The 20,130-nt window shown below is 44.7% G+C and overlaps 1 protein-coding gene across 4 annotated transcripts in view; it reads right to left on the bottom strand.

The window, feature by feature from the left end:
• Nucleotides 1-1,549: 1,549 nt before the first annotated feature.
• The window catches only part of CHCHD6 (coiled-coil-helix-coiled-coil-helix domain containing 6), a 169,599-nt gene continuing 151,018 nt past the window's right edge, over nucleotides 1,550-20,130 (bottom strand). For 3 of the 4 annotated variants that reach the window (XM_073351350.1, XM_073351351.1, XM_073351349.1), the window contains one exon: nucleotides 1,550-2,120. In XM_073351350.1, coding sequence (XP_073207451.1) covers nucleotides 1,991-2,120 — 130 coding nt within the window. In that variant the 3' untranslated portion in view covers nucleotides 1,550-1,990. The remainder of the gene's footprint in view (nucleotides 2,121-20,130) is intronic. The other variant, XM_073351352.1, reaches the window with a different exon arrangement.

The raw sequence follows: 20,130 nt of genomic DNA on the forward strand, positions 1-20,130 counted from the left end.
CCTCAGGGAGAAGATGGCCCTGCGCAGTGCGATATTCAGCCCTGGCATCATAATCCATCACCACCTCCACCCTGCAAACTGGGGCGGCTGAAATGCAGGTTACATGTGCCAAACAAACCTGGGGGAGAGGTGGGACAAGGAGACAAGCTAACGGGGACAATCACCCCTCCAAGCCAACAGTAATTAAGTCGCCATCATCACCTGGAGATGAACCTTACCCCTCTAAATTTCTGCAGTGAGTGGCTTTAGTGCTCTGCTCCACAGAACGTACATGCTGTAGGCAGAGCAGGAGCCATACCCTGCTGGCATGGCAGCAGCACAGAAAGCCCTCCCAACTCTGCTAGCAACAGACCTGAGGGCACAAAGTGCCTAGCTCTGGGTCGCGAAGCTTTCCCTCCTCTCCTAGGGCCAGTGGGTCTGACCTGCACAGTGCAGCAAATTTGGAATTAAAGGGAGATCTGTGACTTTAACAAAGGAAGAGCAATCAGTGAGTGAACGCAGTGCCTTGTATAGTGAACAGGGCTTTGCAGCTCTGCCCTGCTTGATTAACAGCAGGTGTAAAAGGCCCGGAAACTGAGCTGACATATGGGCACATTTCCAGTTTAACTGCACCCATGATGAGTGGCAAAGTTCAATAATGACTCAGTACGTGGCACTCTACTACTGAACCAAACACCCAAAAGAGCTGTGAGGGGCACTGTAATGCTGGAGGTGAGACATTTTGGCTAAGACATTAAACTAAGGACCTGATCTCATGCGGTTATTGAAGACATGGTCCATCCTTCAGTAGCTTTGGTGCTGGCTGGATGTCATGGCTAAATTCCACCCCTGCTCATTTCATTCTGGCTACCTTATATTCCCCCTGTGGTTTCAACTGGAAAAGTTATTCTTCATTTCCTGTCCCAAAGTACTACATAGTGTTCTTGGCATGGGGAATCATGAATCAGGTCCCAACCTACAGGTGGCTGCATGTCAAAGATGGGAGAGCGATCTCTGCCTGTGCTATACACATAGGTACAGTGTGTGCAAAGCAATAGAGACGTGTTCCGTCACAGACCAAAGCCAGGCAGTGCCAATGCTAGGAGACACCCAAAGAAATACATTCCAAATCGATTGACTGCCTCGCAACATGGATAGGGATGCAGTGCTACACATGCTGTTCCCTACTGCCCCTTGTTCCACAAAGAGGGAACACAATGGAGTGGGGGCTGGAGGGTGAGAGAGCAAGCAGGGGAGAGAGAGTGCACAAGAGACTGGTGGAGTGAGGAGTCTGTATTAGGTAAGAAGATTTTGCAGCATGATTCACCACAGCTAGTTCCCTTTTGGCTAAGGCTTTGTCCCCTTCCAAGTACTTTCAGAAAAGCCAAAGTCATTCGACCCCTGGCCTGAAACAAACGAGATTTTTAATTTACAAACTGTGATTGGAACTATTCCTATCCCTATTCCTGATGCTTATTGGGAATTGACAGATTTTCACTGCTGTCAGGGGCCGGAGGGAGAGTAAGGAGCAATTCTCAAACTCAGAGCTGAAAGCATCTCACGGACACAGTGACCATTAGACAGTTTATTGTTCTTAGGAGGGAGCCTTGGAAGGAAAGGAATGTGTCTGCTGGTATTAACGACAAGAGCATGTTAGGAACAGTTAATCCTAACAAGCAGGTCAGGGTTTCTTCCCCCAATACTTCAGATGCCTTTCTCTGGAGCACAAGGACAAAGGCAACAGCACTTGAAACACAGAATGCGTAAGTGAAACCAAAATTAGTACGGAGTTAACTGGGCCTTGGGTCACATGGGCCTCTAAGCTATGTGCCCTGCTGTGGGCACTTATGTTGACAGGCTTCTTTTCACAATGAACGAATATAAAGGGTGAAGCACATTTGGCATAACAGTGCTGCCCTCAAGCCCTCCCCCCGCCCCAACTCCAAAAACATCCAGTGAGACAGATACATGCAGGAGTTTAGAAGAGGAATCGCGTCGTTTTCTTGGACTGCTACAGACAGAAGGCACCGGTTTTGGTCAGCATAAATCCAGAAGGATGTTGGGCTTCCAAGGGCCTCTGTGATCCCTGTGCTCTGCTCTTTGGTGGCTGCCGGGTTTTATTCATCATTAACCAACATTGCCTGGGAAAGAGGGAAAGAAGAAGACAAAGGGAAGAGTTGGCTGGTTAGTTATTCAACTGCTGACACTGGACTGTTTCTTTCTGAGATGAATGAGTAACATGGGCAGGGATGAGATATAGCTCACAACCAGACAGGAGAAACAGCACCCTTCAGAAGATTATCAGGTATTCCTGGCTGCAAAACAAAGCAAGATGTGGGGGAAACAGGGATCATAGAAAAGGTCACTGAAACAGCCAAATGGCAGAGGAAGAACATTTCAAAATGTGTAACTGGCCCCTCACCTCTTTCCACTCTGTTCCACCCAAAATCAACATGAGCCCATCCCAATTTAAAGGTCTGTAACATTTCAGAAGAGAGAAGTTAAAAATCGCAAAGCTCCATTTTCTTCCTGATGAGCTTGGAATGAAGATTCTGTAACTACATAGGGCAGCTTTCAGTAGCAAAGGTCTTCATACTGCCATTAAGATTTCCTCTCAGCCTCTAGCAAAGTCAAAGTTGGTTTTGAAGAGGAGGAATGAACCCAGTCCCAGCAGTTCACTTGCTCCAAGATTGTTTTCTGGATCATCACCCCTACATGTTGTGAAACAACAACAGACCTGGGTTTCTGCTCTGGCCAAGAAAGATTTCTTCCAGGTTCTCACCTAACACCTCGTCAGCCCCTGCACCATGCAGCTTCTGGGAGTTTGTGGCAAGAAACCCCAAGCCAAGCTAAAGCATGTTAAACTCTCCTTGTTTGTCCTTAGGGCTGACTCAAACTAAGGCTGCTTGCTAGGGTATCACTCACCATCCCCTACAATCTCTGCCTGGCTGACCCCATCTCCTCCTCTGATAGTGGAGCTGAAACAAAAGGAAACACCTTTTTGCCAGACTCCTCTGATAACCGGTAAGCGGGGAGGTAACCTGTGGCCTGATTTGCCACCTTTCTGGGATCTTGGGTCCCACAAATGGTAAGGCTAACCCTGGGACAAGTGAAAGAGGCCCAGGATCAAACATGAGGCACAAGCTCTGGTGAGGGGGACAAGAAAAAACTTGTCCAAGGAAAGATTTAACAATGGGGATATAAGGACTTCAGTGAGAAACAGCAGGTCTCTAGCCTCAGATTCAAGAGTCAACGTTCCCGACGTAAATCACACTGGAGATGGATTATTTTTTCCATCATATATTTATTTATACAGTGCCCATCATGGCAGCATCTTGACCTCTTACTGTAAGTGCCAAACTGACACACAGACAGACCAGGATGACAATAAAATGTCTGCTCCTGCCTTTTGATGGGCCTGGGCCCTGACCCTACCTTGATTAAACAAGGCAGTTTACAATCTGCCCTGCCGGCCACCACCAACTTTGAGCTCTGGTAGACCAGAAATAGCAAGTTCCCCAGGTGGGGGCTCTCCACTGACAATGAATACTCTGACAGTGGCATTGGAAAGCTCTGCTCCAGTGATCAACAGCAGGAGTGGTGATCCTCCCATGACGGTCTATGGAGAGGTGGGAAGAGAGGCTGCAGTTTCTCAGCTAGGCAAGTTCCAGATCAGCTATGGGGAACAGTACAAACACCCCATGGCAGGGTTGACAATCTGGTGCTGTGTTCACTATCTAGGCCGAGCAAGGCTTGGACAGTTTGCTCAGCCCCTACGAAGCAGAACACTTCCTATCAATCTACACATACACACACTCCACCTGACACTTGGACAAGTGCAGACAAGCTTAGAAGGGAACAGCACCCTATCCTCCTTTCAGACAGTCTGACATGAGAAGGATAGAGGATGAAGAAATAGAGGACTCTCACCCCCACCAAAGTTTGAGGGACTTTGGCTTTTAATCTGAGTGACACAAACCATCCTAAAACCCAGATCAACCTCATGTGCTTTGTCCCCAGAGGAATCTTTTAGCTTTTTTGAACCCTGTTTTCTACTTACACTCCATATCGCGCTAATGGTGAGAGAAGACAGAGGGTACAGAAAACCTGCGAGTCTGTTCAAACCCTTTTTAGGATATCATGGTGGCTGCAGCACATGCCATAGTCTCCCTGTCTTTACTCCCACTTCTCTCATTTCTAGAAGTTAAAAGAAAACAGCTGTCCTGTAATGAGCTCCTACCTCCTCTCTTTCCTGTAGATGACAGCAGAGCTGATGCCAAGTGAAGGCTTCCCTGTATCAGCAACAGCAGCATCCTACCAGCCACACATTCAGCAAATTGACAGTCTGTCTAAACTACAGTGAAAAGAGTGTTGACGGAATCAGTTATGATGTTGGTTGTCTCTCCTACTGGGTTAAAGCATGGTTCCATTTTGCAGGGCAAACGGAACCTAGACATGTTTAAAGAACCCTGCTAAAGCCAGCTACAGAAAGGAGGCTGAGCGACTCAGGGATGATAGGGGTCTCATACAGCAGTCCAGAGGTTCAGGCTAGATTTGAGCTCTATCCCCATCTGCCTGGTGGTCTTCCTTATGGGAGAAGATGCTTTTCCTGCAAGCACTGGCCCAGAAAGGGGGGTCCTTACAGGAATGACGTCACTGTGCCGGATAACATTCATCGGCAGCTGGTGATGTCACTCCAGCAGTAACCTAATAATAGGCTCATGTCCGCTGACTGAGGTCCCTGCAAGGGCAATTATTCAGCCCATACCTCCTCTACATCCTCAGTATGCTCCCATCTCTAGCATTAATGAGCGGGAGGGAGTTGGTAGGGATGTGAGGATAAAGAGAAACGTTATTTGCCAAATTATCTAGTCAAAGCTTATCAGGACATCATCGATATTACTTGACCAGCTCTAATTTCCCAAGTAATTTTCCTGATCATTAGAAAGTTAAAGTGTTACATTAAGCAGTACATTTTAAAAACGGAAAAATGCAATAAGCAAAGAAGCAATACAATTCACAGTAAAATAAGTCATTATATTCAGTCTGCAACATTTTAGTTAAGTGTCAAGGAATGCTGCATTCTTTAATAGAGCCACTAATGCACCAACTCACCCTTCAATTATATTTTAAAACTTTTAAAAAGCACTTTTTCTTCCTACAGATTGTGATATCAGTTATTTTGATTTGTTTTTACTTGCTGAGAGAAAGACAATTAGCCAGCACTTACTGATTAAAATCAAATCCGTCCAACCCCAAACCATCTATGCACCTCTAGGGATACATCAACCTGAAGGTTAAGAAACATTCCTAATCCTAGAACATCACAGGATCCATCTCAGGGAGGTGGGGAGAGAATAGAACTTGATGAAACTCCTGGTCTAATAAGCACTGGACCCCAAAGCTGGCAGGGTGCAGAACAGAGCTGCCCACCTGCTTCCTGCCGTGCAACTCGCATCAAGGAAAGTTTCTATGAACAAAGGCTGCAGTTGGATAGAACTATCAATCAGCCCAGGCTGCTCCCAGTGGAGGCCTGATACAATTACATCTAAGATCAACACGCACTGGATGAAGTGACTAATTAATTTCTGCCCTCCTAAGAGGGTACTGTATGTTGTGCTGATGAAGGTTATGGGACTGGCAGTGCTTGGAGACTGAAGTACTCTCAGCACAAGGTTGATTGGATACAGGGAAGCCTCTCACAGCCATGACCGCTTCACTGCTTGGCACAGAGACTCAGACCCACTCTGATAGCATTTACCAAAGCAGCACAGACCAGTGCTATCCTGTCTCCAGTAGTGGCCAGTGACTGATGCGTCAGAGGGACATGGAAACCCTCTTAACATGTACTTAGGTTCCTTTTACAAAGAAAGCAAAAAATATGGCATCGTGTATGAGCAGGCTAATGTGTACAACATTGCTCCTCCTTGATGGAATCAACTGTGTGTCACGAACCCTATACTGTTAACAGTTAATGATGCTGGTGGCCTGTGATTTTGGTGCCAGAGATCAAAGTTCTATGACCACAGCCACTGTAAAGCTATAATCAGTCATAAATGTGCTGCACAGCGAAAGCCAGGGGAAGGTGTGGTGGGGAGGGGGTCTGATTTGTTACAATATCATATGCACATACACTTACAATGAAAGTAGAAATTGTCTCACTTATCATAGGCTATTCAATTAAACAAACCGCTGGGTGCTTACCCTCCACAGTCCCACAGTATGCCATTCTAGGAGTTCACAGATTTCACTGGATGAACCAGACAAATCCCTCACCTGGCATACACAGCATTCCATCCCTACACAGGTCCTAGGGCAGGTTCAAAGCCAGTCCAAGTCAGCTAGCAACCAAGCGTTGTTTCTATGTGATGGCTGTTCAGTGGCCCACAATGAAATGAGTTAGAAGCTTCAGCTCTGGCACTAAGTATTCTCCTTGTTATAATTTCAGTTATAAGCCAGGAGCATGGAGACCATATTGGGCATGGAGACCATATTCCCTGGTCACACTTGGAGGCACAAGGGGGGAGCTTGCCATGCTGCTGTCCAGGATATCCATGATCTGTAGATGGAGGAATTCAGCCTCTATGGCTGCCAGTCAAGCATCTCTAAACTCGCACATGTATGTGAATGTATTATATTTATGTACCTCACACAAGAGTACAAGATAGTTCCTCACAACTTCAGCTCTAGCAGGGAAGGAAATTTGTCCAGTCTAGAAACCATCTCCAGTTTTGCTTGTCTCTACTTCCCCTCTCCTGACATGCAGCAATCTGAACTACCAACCCACAACTCTTCACCACTGTGAGGCTTTGCCCCTCAACTAACAGCACTGAAAATCAGCCAGCTGCTAGGCTTCCAGTCCCCTCACCTCACAGCAGCGGCATGGAAAGCCAGCTACTCTCTGTCCTTGCTTCCATCAGGGTGGACAAGAAAGGGTCAGGCTCTGCAATCATTTCAACTCAAGAGACATTTTGTTCTTTCCAAGGCTGTGTTTAGCTGTGGGGAGTGGGGGCTCTCCCCTACTCATCCTAGTACCAACATGGGGGGCCAGGTAAACCCAGCAACAAGGTTTTCTAGTGCTGCTCTATTATTTTCCTCCCTTTTATTCTCTGCCCTGTGTGGTGCCTGCATCCAGAAGGGTAGCCAGTTAAGATCACTTGGGCCAGTATAGAGCTGTAGTGGGGAACCTCTCCCCCTTAGTCCCCAGCCCCATCAAGGCTGGGTTGATCTAGCTGCCAGGGTCCTGGTGTTGCCTGGCACTCACAGGCAGATCTGGAATGTTCTCAGTTGACAGCCTCATACCCTGTGAAACTTTCTCCCTCTGGTGGTTTGCCAGAAGCCATGTTTGGCAAACCTCAGCACTGGGCAAGACACATTTGTTAAAATTAAAGCCTGAGCAAACACCAAGGCAGCAAACCCTGCCATTTGCTGGGTGCCTCTGATGGACAATATTTTACGTTTGTTTTAATATTATTTTCAGCACTCAGGCTCCACGGCAACAGGATCAGGGTTGCCAGCCACAAGCCAAATGTCTAGGATCCCCCTTCTCCCCTGAATCCCTCCACCAGAAGGGTGGTGGAGAAAAAGGGGGAAGTGGATGTTTTAAGCTTCTCCCCATGGTTGTAGCTGTAACCTCATGCCAAAAACCAGCTTATCCTCTCTTTGGAAAAAACCTTTCATTTAAATGATTATGAATCTCTTTTTTTGTGAATCTGCCAAGAGAGCTCCCCCAAGGTTCTGAGTTCTAAACAGCTATCAATGGACCTCCTTGAGCAGGGTGCAATCACCTGGGTGCAGAACATTAATTCCTCATTGCACTTGTGCTGCAGATGCTGACACTTGCTGCCTTGTATTTAGCACTTCTGAGGAGCTTTCCCTCTCCAGAGAACTTTACAAATATCAGTTACCTTCCCAGCATCTCGTGGAGATGGGGAAGTGTTATTCTCATTTTACATGTGGGAGACAGGCTCAGAAATGTTAAGTAACTTGTTCAAAGCCATGCAGAGGGAGTCAGTGGCAGAGCTGGAATTACAACTATGGAGTTCATGGCTCCCTGCCTTATGCTCATACCATACCTCTCCACAGCAGCCTTAATACTGTTGCACGTGTTGTCTGCCTTAAGCCAGCATGACCGCAGAAGTGTTTTTCACTTTCGCTAACTTAGAAGGGTCCTCCAACACAAAACAAAAAACACTGCCAGTCCCAAGAGGGGTATTCAAGGCCTTTTTACTGGCTAAGGCATTTGCTCCTGGACTATTAGCACCTCAAACTATTTTTAGGGGCATTTGTGTCACTTTGATTTGATGTATGCTGCAGGTATTTTTCAGTTATGTGCAATATGTATTGTTGCATTCAGTGTACTGGTCTATTCCAAGGAGCAGCTGTGCTGACAAATGGATCAAAACACTTCTATGCCATACACTTACTGCACAATAATAAAGCAGCTTGATACCTCCTCTCTATCTCCCGTCCTTCAGGATAACACACAGTCCAAGGGTACTGGGGAGGTCTGCTTTCCTTCTCGCAAAGATTTGGATTAAGAGGGGGCAGGAGGGTGTTTAAGCACCAAGAAAAATAGTTCATTCAATAAACAACCCACGAGTTCTGCTTCCTCATCCCCTACGCCGTTAATTGTTGCAGAGACAGAGGAGGAACAGAAATAACTAGCTTCTGGCCTACTTTACTCCTGGACATAGATCTCAGAAGCCGGCATGATGGCAGAATGGAAAGCCTCCAAAAAGGTACAAGGTGTATTGTGGGGGAACCACAGAGAGCACATCAGCATGGAAGCCCCCCACTTGGTCTACACAGCCTGATGGAAAAAAGGAAACAGATCTTCTCTACTTATTTCTTTTATTTTCTCCTTGACTCAAGAGACCAGATGCACTGTTTGCTTTACTCTGCCACTACACCTCCTGTCGTCTGTGTATGACTGGAAGATGGAGTAAATCACTAGCTCCACTAATCTCTAGTTGTTCTGAGACTCATCTGTTTGTTCATGCATTATAACTATTGATTTCCAAGAGACAATCACTCTGATCATTGTTCTAGCCCAGAAACAGCCCTCATCATTACACCTGCTTTATAGGAAATGTTTTTCCACTGGCTGAGAGTTTCTGCAATTCCGAGAATGCTGTAAACAAACAGACTCCATTTGGGGTCCAGTCCGCTAACAAGTCAGCAGCCCCAACATACTACTGCAGGGAGTACGCAGCTTTTTTTATTTTGGACATGAGCTGGAAAACGAGAGGAACAAATATAATTCCATGAAGGGTCACTCCCGAGAGAATGATTGCTAACTTATTGCAATAAATACCGAGGGTGCTTTTTGTTAAATTAATGTCCATTGCATTTAATCTTGCTTTCACCATTAAGAAAGCTCACCAGGCTAGAGTGATGTTCCTTGTGCCTGGCATGCAGGCTCCACCCACGCCTAGGAGGTGATGCAAAAGGAGAAAAATTTAGAATAATTCATTTGCGAACTCCTCTTCACTCCACCCATCATTAAATGATTTGGAACAGGGTACATTTGAGTATTATTACAATATTTTTTATTTTTCAATATAGACTTACTGGGGGATGAAAATTGTATAGGGAGCCCTTCACTGCTAGATTAATCCTGCTGTTCTGATGCTGGTACCTGCTCAGAGCTTGGCACCTACATCTCCCTGTTATTCCAGTCCTGAATCCCCTCATGTCTCGGTCACTGCACCTCAACTCTTCTATGAGGCATACTCTGCTATTCTAGCCCTGTGCCCCACACACAACTCTGCCCCTGCACCTCAATCCTGACCTGAAATCTCCCCTGCTCTGCTAGTGCCTCGCCTTGCTATTACAACCTTGAACTTCTTGATCCAAAAGTGCCATATCATGCTGAATTCTGTCAGTTGCTAATGTTTTGTAATATGAAAAAGTATCTGCTATTAGTCAAGGCTCAGACCAAGCTCATATGCCTTGTAATTTAGCTCACATTTGAAGCCAGCCCTTCCAAGATAAAATGCTGGTACATCTGCCTATCATATCACTTAGTTCTACTGACTGTGCCAATATCTGAACTGCAACATCTTAAAGAAATATGATGTTGCCCCCCCCCTTACCTCTGCAGGAATAGAACCTTGGATCACAGAGGCAGCCTCACAGCACACACAGCTAAAGGGGATGGGGAAGGCTTATGGCTATTGTCTTATTTGTTCCATACAGTACTTAGTTCATTTTTAGACTCTGTATATAACAACAATCAAGACAAGGTAAATGAGTCTCCCATATGGCAGCACAGAACACTAATCATCAGAACCCAAGTCCAGGGCTGGAACTTGCAGTTCATTGCATATTTTTGTTTAGACAAGTGTTAGAACTACACCTTATTGGAGGAAAAGGACATACAACTGCTGTGAAGTGGGGGCTGGGTTTCTAGTGGCATGAAATGGCTCCACTAGAGTTGGTCAAGATTGTTTTAAAATTCATTTCCCATTAGGATTGTGACCTCTCTCTTTACAACCAGACACAATGATTCTGCCTTGGATGAAGATAATTACATCCCACTATACACATTAGAAGGTACAACCACAACAATGCACATTATAGGAACAGACTGAGAGAAAGGAATATATAGGGAAAGGACAGAACACTAGCTATTTCTCTCCAATGCAACTGGAATAACCCCTCGCACTCTTTAAGCTTGTAGTTTAACTTAAACTCAGGAGGGACAAAGGAATCCAGTAGCTACCTGATGTTTTCAAGAGCAGAATAATTACAATTTGTGCAAATTCAACCCTAGTTTTAGGTAGGATTAAAAGAAATGTTGCTAATACTTATAACTGCTGCTAGGGGAACAATACTCCCACTTCCAGAGCCAAAACGAATAGAAAATCACCCCAGTGATGCAACATAAAACTTTGGTCCTACAAACTCTAACCCAAAAGCATTAGTGAAGTAAGGACAGAGGGTAGCAATATTGTTGCGGGTGTAGAAAGGCTGTGGCTGCAGGCACTTTTAACCACTGTTGTGTTTTACCTTGCTCAGAGCAGATCTAAATGAAACAGAGTATATATAACTTGGCTTCTTACCATTGCTACAACCAGTCAAACTGAACAATTGGACCAACAGTGGGAAATTAAAAGAAAAAGAAAAAAATACTAGTACGGACATAGCCAAAGAAACTTTGTGGACCAGTCTTGTCACCTCTCTATGCTGCCATTTCCCCACATATAAAATGGGGATACTATTTACCTGTCTCACAGTGGGTTGAGAGTGACAAGGAGGGTGAAGTAATATATTTTATTGGAGCAACGTCTGTTGGAGAAAGACACAAGCTTTAGAGCTACACAGAGCTCTTTTTTAGGTCTTGGAAAGGTAACCAGAGCATCACAGCTAAATACAAGGTGAAACAAATTGTTAGGCATAAGGAGTTAACACAAGCTGCAAGAGACCATTCAAGATGACATGGGCAATTAACATCTCAGCAGTTGTAGAAAAAAAGAGGGTTAGTGGGTTACAGATTGTTTTAAAGGAGACAAAACTAGTGTCTCTATAAAGTCCATGGATTTTAGTGAAGTTATGAATGTAAGCTCCCAAACTCATCTTTTGCAGATGTTGTGCAGGTTTCCTTTGAGGACAAGGACTAAAAAAAATCAGATGGAGAGTGATTGTTTTGTGAAAAGTGTTTGCCCTGGGATGATAAGGCAGAATCAGTGAAAGAATTCTTTTAGTTCTCCATGTTAGTTTGGTATCAGGGTCTGTGGTGGAGCAGAAGTTCAGTCCCTTGGAGAATACAGATAAATCATCTTAAATTAGGCAGTTCTTGATAAACTGATGATGTTGGGACGTTGTCTATGTTGTCCGTCTCAAAGAATGCTTTCATAACAAAGATGACACCATCCACAAAGATCATGTCCCCACTGACAATCACAGGAAAAAAGAATAATCTGACAGGCCACACCCAATGGACACATACTTGATCATTACATTGGTTTTTTTTTAAACTAAAGCAATCAGACTGGAATCTGTAACAAACATCACACCCACGACCCCCACTCCACCAGAGGGAAGAGCTATAGAGCCCCTGAAATCCAACCACCAGATAACAATCAAACCAATAGACAAAGGGGGTGTCATCATAGTTCTCACCCATGATTATTTTGTCAACAAGGCCAACCCAGGACTCTCTGACACCACCTACTATAAAGAACTCAAAGACAACCTCACACCACAATTTACCCAGGAGTTTAAGAATATCAACAAATCCTTCCCCAAACAACTCCAAGAGAAACTCTCTAACCTCACCGCCCAAGAATTCACCCCAGGGACCTTCTACATGTTTCCTCAAATACACAAATCATATCTGGCCACGGAACTCTTACTGAGGGAATATCAGGACTCATAGAAACCATCCTCAAACCACTCACCACACGGAAGGCCAGTTTCCTCCAAGACAACTGATTTCCTCTAGAAACTCGCAAGATTAACAACCTCCCTCAGAACACCAACTTTGCCTCCATAGATGTAATCTCCCTGTACACCAACATCCCTCACTATGATGGCATCACTGCCTGCCTCAAACATCTACAAGACAATGGACAACACTCAGGTATCCATCCCAAACACATAGCCAAACTCATCCATATCATCCTCACTCATAACCATATATTCAAAAATAAACACTTTGTCTAAACCATAAGAACAGCCACGGGTCCTAGGATGGCTCCCCAATATGCCATTCCCTGCATGGGCCACCTCAAGAAAGAATTTCTGGCAAAATGCACCTCAAAGCCAAGGATATGCTTGAAATACATCAGTGGTATTTTCACCCTCAGCACAGATTACCTATACTCCCTCAAATTTCCACCACAACTACAACCACCACCACTCATCCATCAGACTGTCTCAAGAACACTCCCACACCAGCTATCAATATCCTGGGCACCACAATCAGCTTCAACAATGTAACCCTACAGACAACTGTACACAAGAAACCCCTGGATTACCACACTCATCTTCATAGATCCAACTATCACCCCAGACAGAACAAGAAATCTGTCGTCTACAGCCATATACTCAGACATCATAGAATATGCTCTGAGGAGAAAGTCTGGGATATACACCTTAACACACTTAAAACCACCTTTGCCAAACAAGGACACTCCACCAAAGTAGAAGATCACATGATGGAATGGGCCAACCAAATACCTCAGGAGAACCTGCTTCAATACGGGGGGGGGGGGGGGGGGAGGGAAGAGAGAGAAGAACCACCTCAATGACTACACACCCTTAGTTGTCACAAGAAATCTTCCCCAAACTCCTCTTCTGGCCCTTCCCATATATGATGGCATACATCACTTTGGTGGATGTGCAGGTGAACGAGCCTCTGATAGTGTGGCTGATGTTATTAGGCCCTGTGATGGTGTCCCCTGAATAGATATGTGGGCACAATTGGCAACGGGCTTTTCTTTCTAAACTACTACATGCCACAAGGGGCCACAGCAATGGTTCCCTCAACCCACCCAGCAATATTTTTAACCTATCCAACTATACTCTTAGCCCAGCAGAAGCAGCTGTCCTATCTCGGGGCCTCTCCTTCTGCCCCTCCACCCCCACGAACATGATACAGTTCTGTGGTGACCTAGAATCCTATTTTCGACGTCTCTGATAGCCACACTATCAGAGGCTCGTTCACCTGCACATCCACCAATGTGATATATGCCATCATGTGCCAGCAATGCCCCTCTGCCATGTACATTGGTCAAACTGGACAGTCTCTACTTAAAAGAACAAATGGACACAAATCAGATGTCAAGAATTATAACATTCATAAACCACTCGGAGAACACTTCAATCTCTCTGGTCATGTGATTACAGACATGAAAGTTGCGATATTACAACAAAAAAACTTCAAAACCAGACTCCAGTGAGAGACGAGAGACGGTTGAATTGGAATTCATTTGCAAATTGGATACAATTAACTTAGGCTTGAATAGAGACTGGGAGTGGTTAAGTCATTATGCAAAGTAACCTATTTCCCCTTGTTTTTTCCTACCCACCCCTCCCCCTCAGACATTCTTGTTAAACTCTGGATTTGTGCTGGAAATGGCCCACCTTGATTATCATACACATTGTAAGGAGAGTGATCACTTTAGATAAGCTTCAGAGTAACAGCCGTGTTAGTCTGTATTCGCAAAAAGAAAAGGAGTACTTGTGGCACCTTAGAGACTAACCAATTTATTTGAGCATAAGCTTTCGTGAGCTACAGCTCACTTCATCGGATGCATCCGATGAAGTGAGCTGTAGCTCACGAAAGCTTATGCTCAAATAAATTGGTTAGTCTCTAAGGTGCCACAAGTACTCCTTTTCTTTTTTAGATAAGCTATTGCCAACAGGAGAGTGGGTCTGTGGGGAGGGGGGGGGGAGAAAACCTGGATTTGTGCTGGAAACGGCCCAACTTGATTATCATACACAAATTGTCAGGAGAGTGATCACTTTAGATAAGCTATTACCAGCAGGAGAGTGGGGTGGGGGGAGAGAAAACCTTTTGTAGTGGTAAACACCCATTTTTTCATGCTTTGTGTGTATAAAAAGATCTTCTATACTTTCCACAGTATGCATCTGATGAAATGAGCTGTAGCTCACGAAAGCTTATGCTCAAATAAATTGGTTAGTCTCTAAGGTGCCACAAGTACTCCTTTTCTTTTTGCGAATACAGACTAACACGGCTGTTACTCTGAAACACTTACTCTCCTTTGTCCTATACCTGCAGAGGTATTAATTGCCCACTTCATCTTGAATGGTTTCTTGCAACATGTGTTAACTGCTTATGCTTAATTTGTTTCACCTTGTATTTAGCTGTGACATTCTGCTTACCTTCCCAGAGCTGAAAAAGAGCTCAGTGTAGCTCAAAAGCTTGTCTCTTTCTCCAACATAAGTTGGTCCAATACAGTATATTACCTCACTCATTGTCTCATATTCTGGGACAAACACGGCTACAAACAAAACTACAAATCACAGTGGATTGAGAGATTGAAGTAAATATTTGGAATGTAGTTCAAATCTCTTGAACTAAAGGGATTAGAGAAGTACAAAGCACATGATACAAGACAGTATAAAACAAGACACCAGTAAACTGCATCTCTTCAAGAATTAAAACCAAACCAGGGCAATGACTTCTGCAAACTTCTGGGGAAAGGAAGTAGGAGGAGAGAGATTGACACCAAGATATCGAAAGAGTATTGGCTTTGAAGCCTGTAGTTTGGACATCTGAATTCAGAATGTCACTCTGTTACTTAATAAATCTACTTCATCCCCGCAAAAAACATAAATGGGCAAGACTACAGGAAAGAAACAGAGGAGAGATAAAAGTCAGATATGCAGAAATTCATTTTGGGATCAGTTTACCCTTAGACCCCTCAGGATTTCAGATTCATGAGTGTGTATATATATCCAATATTCCAAAAATAATTCATTACAGATTCTATGTCGGGATTACTTTATCACAGGGGTGGGCAAACTATGGCCCGGAAGCCGTGGAATGCCCCCCCCCCCCGGCTCCTACGTGCTCCAATAGCCCCCTGCGATGCTCCAATGGGAGCTGCAGGGGCGATGCCTGAGGACAGGGGCAGTGCGCTTAGCTGCCTGGCCATGCCTCCACGTAGGAGCCAGAGAAGGGACATGCTGCTGCTTCCAGGAGCCACTTGAAGTAAGCGCCACTCGGAGCTTGCACTCCTGAGCCTCTCCCCACACCCCAACCCCCTGCCTCAGCCCTGATCACCCTCCTGCCCGCCAAACCCCTCGATCCCAGCCCGGAGCACCCTCCTGTACCCCAAACCCCTCATCCCCAGCCCCACCCCAGAGCCTGCACCCCAACTCCCTGCCCCAGCCCTGATCCCCCTCCTGTCCTCTGAACCCCTTGGTCCCAGCCCAGAGCCCCCTCCTACACCCCAAACTCCTCATTCCCAGTCCCACCCCGGAGCCCGCACACCCTAGCCGGAGCCCTCCCCTTGCCCCCCCCCCGCACCCTACTCCCCCGCCCAGCCTGGAGCCCCCTCCTGCACCCTGAACTCCTCATTTCTGGCCCCACACTGGAGTGCACACTCCCAACCAGAGCCTTCACCCCCCCACACAGCCCAACCCCAATTTTGTGAGCATTTGTGGCCCGCCGTACAATTTCTATTCCCAGATGTGGTCCTTGGGCCAAAAAATTTGCCCACCCATGCTTTTTCATATTCAGAATCACTGATATCTGAGAAAAGGCTCCTTTAAATAATTTTTTTCCTGCCTCATTAAATGCCATTTGACTGAGTTATAATTAAAGTCAAATGAACACACTCTAGCCAGACACAAGAATTTTAGATTCTTCATCCCCCTTCCATTGATCATTCAAACTCTCAGCTCAGTTCACTCACTAGACTTCCCACAGAATTAAATTCCATAGTGCATTAGTGAACCAGGCAGTTCTGATGCTGTCCAACTTTGATGTCACTGGGAATCCATATTAATCTGAAACCAAGCCCACCAAGTCTGCTCAGAAGCCATTCTTCCCTCCAGTTCCTATTCTTTTCACCGCCCTTGTGGCACTGTTCCACATCTAATCACTAGACACATTATTAAATCAATGCCTCCTTCTTCCCTTTTCAAAATATCACGTTTATCTTGTGAATTTCAGTGCTCATGAAAGTAGAGACAAGTTTGCAACACCCAGACCCATGTACAATGTCAGCAGTTTTTATGTAAGCTTCACCACCACACAACTCTGGCACCATGTCTCAGTCCCGTTCTGTCCTGCAGTATCACCTACTACATCCCACTCCAAGACTCTCCTTAGCAGAGGCTGAAAGTACTATGCAGTGGTTCTTTGATTAATAGGAAGTAAGGGTGTTTAGAGGTGAGAGAGTATGTGTACGATTCAGAATTCCTGGGTTCTATTCCCAGCTCTCCTACAAACTTCACTGAATGACTCTAGGTAAGTCACTCTCTGCCTCAGTTCCCCCTTCTGTAAAACAGGAATACTGCTACTTACCCACCACACAGTGGTCTTGCAAGGGTCCCAGTGCATTAATTATTTGACACTGGAAGTTGCTTGAGAAGTACAAATTCTTACCACTAAATTCTCTTGGGATTTATTTTCACAGCAAGATTTGAACTCAGGCTTCAGAAAGGAAAAGCTAATGCATTAATTTGCTGTGCTAGCCAGCGCCCCTCTGCCTTGCTTTTAAAAGACTCCCGCAAAGTACTGTGTATTTCGATTTCCACTTCAGCTCTGGGATAACATTTTTACACCTTGCGTAAGGCTAACTCCTCTCTAGTCCAGCCTCATATATTGAGCGCACACATGCGGGCCAGAATGACTTCCCTAGATATCCCTCTTCTGTGCCTAATTCTATTTCTGCTCAGTGATATAGTGAAATTCCACCCAGAACTATTATGAGCTCAACTGGCTTTATTTGTTTAACAGTTCCCATTTTCATTAAACTGTTGCCATTCGGCAGCCAGTAATTTTATTTGTATGATAGCTGTATTCATCTCATGCTTACGGGTGTTAATGTCGATTTCTCTTCCCCTTGCAGAGAGGAAGGGTGCAAGCAGAGAGTGGGGCAGAGGCAAGGCTGCATTCACAATGCCTATTTGCAAGTAAGTAAGGAGTATAACCTTCCCTACCTGCTTTTATAAAACACCTACCAATGACTGTTTGGCGTCAGAATAAATAATCCAAGGGTGAATCAGAAAGATATTTTACACAGAGATTAACTGAAATGCACAACCATAAGAGCTGGAGATGAAATGCCCTCCAAGCAGGACTGACTCCTTCAGATCAGTGCTGCAGCACTTCAACACTGGAAACTTATCTATAAAGCTACCTAGGCATTTATACCACATTCAACTCCTGTGGTATCCAACAGTGCCTAGAGACCTGATTAGAGCACAAGGGGAAGAGTAGTCTTATGGTCTCGTCCACACTAAACCCCTGATTGATGTGCCTCTGCAGAGCTGCAACAGCCAAGCACAGGAATGTAACAGGCATTTCTCATGTTTTCTGATGTGAACAAACTGACAAACTAGGCTGCAGCTGAAAATTAAACTGTCTACTTCCGAACCCACACCTCATCGGTGGAGGCTCCAGCATTCAATCGTTTCACTTCCTTACATTTGCTGGCGGATCCCGCCTTTCTACTGTGTCAAGGAGCCAGGAAACACGGCAACCTGGGTTTCTCAACTGGCACATAATGAAGACCTAGCACCCATGGCAGGAAATGCATGATCCACTGGATCACTGATGGGCATAACACAAAAGCCTGAATAGTACAGGAAAGCTAACAAATGGATTAAAAATGGAAAGGTGCCTGGCCATGCACCCACATGCAGATGCCCAGCCACGAACCAATGGTAGACTTGACCAACCACCAGCTCAGATACACGCAGACACTAGGCCACACACACAGTTGTCATTACTCCTTGACACGGCAGCAAAATGGTTTTGTATAGCTGACCATTTTTATCCAAAACACCCAATGCCATTAAACATAATCACATACATTATGCTACAACTCTGAATGCAGCACTAACAAGTGAAGGGAGAGCAGCAACGACCCTGAGAAACAAGGATGTTTCTCCACCTATTGCCTCCTCCTATCCAAGTCAGATCCAAGCCCATTTCCAAGATTAAAATCCATTAAAAAAGCAGTATTTCTCCACATCCTCTCTCTTCCTCAGGTTGGAATGTGACACTTCCTGGTTAATGAGATGGAGGCAGCTGGGATAAGACACTCGGGCTGCCTAAATTATCATCTCCCCTTTCCATCGCTGTAAACTTCTAACCCCAGATACATAGAGTGGAGACCTGCTGCCATTTAAAACCATCTTTTACAAACAGGACCCGAGGTGGGATGTTTAATTAGAACAGTTTAAAATGCGTAAGAGACTGGAAAAGAAAGCAACACTTTATAAATATACTACGCGAGTGTCTTGTGGACACAGCTCAGGCCGAGGGTATTTTAATTTTTGACTAATGGTGCTGGTCGCGTCTTGTAATTTCCCTCACTGTGGAGCGTGTCTGTTTGTGATAGATACCAGCACAGCTGCTTGGGTGTCCTTTTATCTGCAGAAAAGTACTGTCTGTTTGGAACCAAGTCATCCCGAAACAGGAGCCCCCGAGGGGGAAGTGAGAGAGAGGAGGGGATGAGGGAACTGTCAACTGGGAATACATCAATGCTTCTGATGTAAAGGCTCTGGCAAAGAACAGGCTTTATGCTTCAGTTGAATCCTTTCCTCACCCCTTCCTAACCATTCTTTACCTGTAGCACTAACACCTACTTATCCTCTTTCCACAAGGCCTAAACATTTAAACAAATTATTTAATATTTGCATCATGATAGCACAAGGATTGAGGCTATGGGCTTGTACAAATACATAGGAACACACAGTCACCTGAACGTCTTATAATCCAAGACAAACAACACAACAGAGAGGAGACAGGGAAGAGAGGTACACAATCAAGATTTACACACCTTTTGTGTTTGGGCAGACTGTACATATCCCCACTTGCCTTTCATGAACTGGCCAATTTCCTCCAGGCAAAACAAACCATCCAAAATATTTTGCTTTCCTGTAGAGCCTTTCAGAAGAGGATCTCAAAGAACATACAAATATTAATTGAGGCTCATAAAAGCCTGAGATATGTGCTATAATGAAAACAGAGCAAACTGACTTTTCAGTTCAGGGGCTGCAAAAAAAAATTAAAAATCAGTTCTGTTTGAACTCAAACTGAACTTTTTATTTACAACAACAAAAACCCACAAAAATTTAATTTTCCAACAAAATGTTTTGTTTGACCCAGTTTTTTGTTTCATTTTGGGTGAGGGGCTGGGTTTGTTTTCTGGTTTTTTTTTGTTGTTTTTTTTTAAACTTTAATTTTTTTAATTAGCTAAATTCTAAACAAAACACAGTTTTGAAGCAAAAGGTTGAAATGTTTCATTTCAGAATGGTCAAAATTAATAATTTAATTTCAAGAGTGTCAAAATGGTTTGTTCTGACTTAGAAAAAAAATCCCAATTTTTTTTTCAGACTACACTATTCATCAAATTTGACCCAAATTCACGAATAGCTTTGGTGAGCTGAAAAAATGCATTTCTCAGTGAAATTATTCATCAAAAAATTTCACCCAGATCT

The sequence above is a fragment of the Lepidochelys kempii genome, chromosome 7, assembly GCF_965140285.1.
Source record: "Lepidochelys kempii isolate rLepKem1 chromosome 7, rLepKem1.hap1, whole genome shotgun sequence".
Classification (NCBI taxonomy): domain Eukaryota; kingdom Metazoa; phylum Chordata; order Testudines; family Cheloniidae; genus Lepidochelys; species Lepidochelys kempii.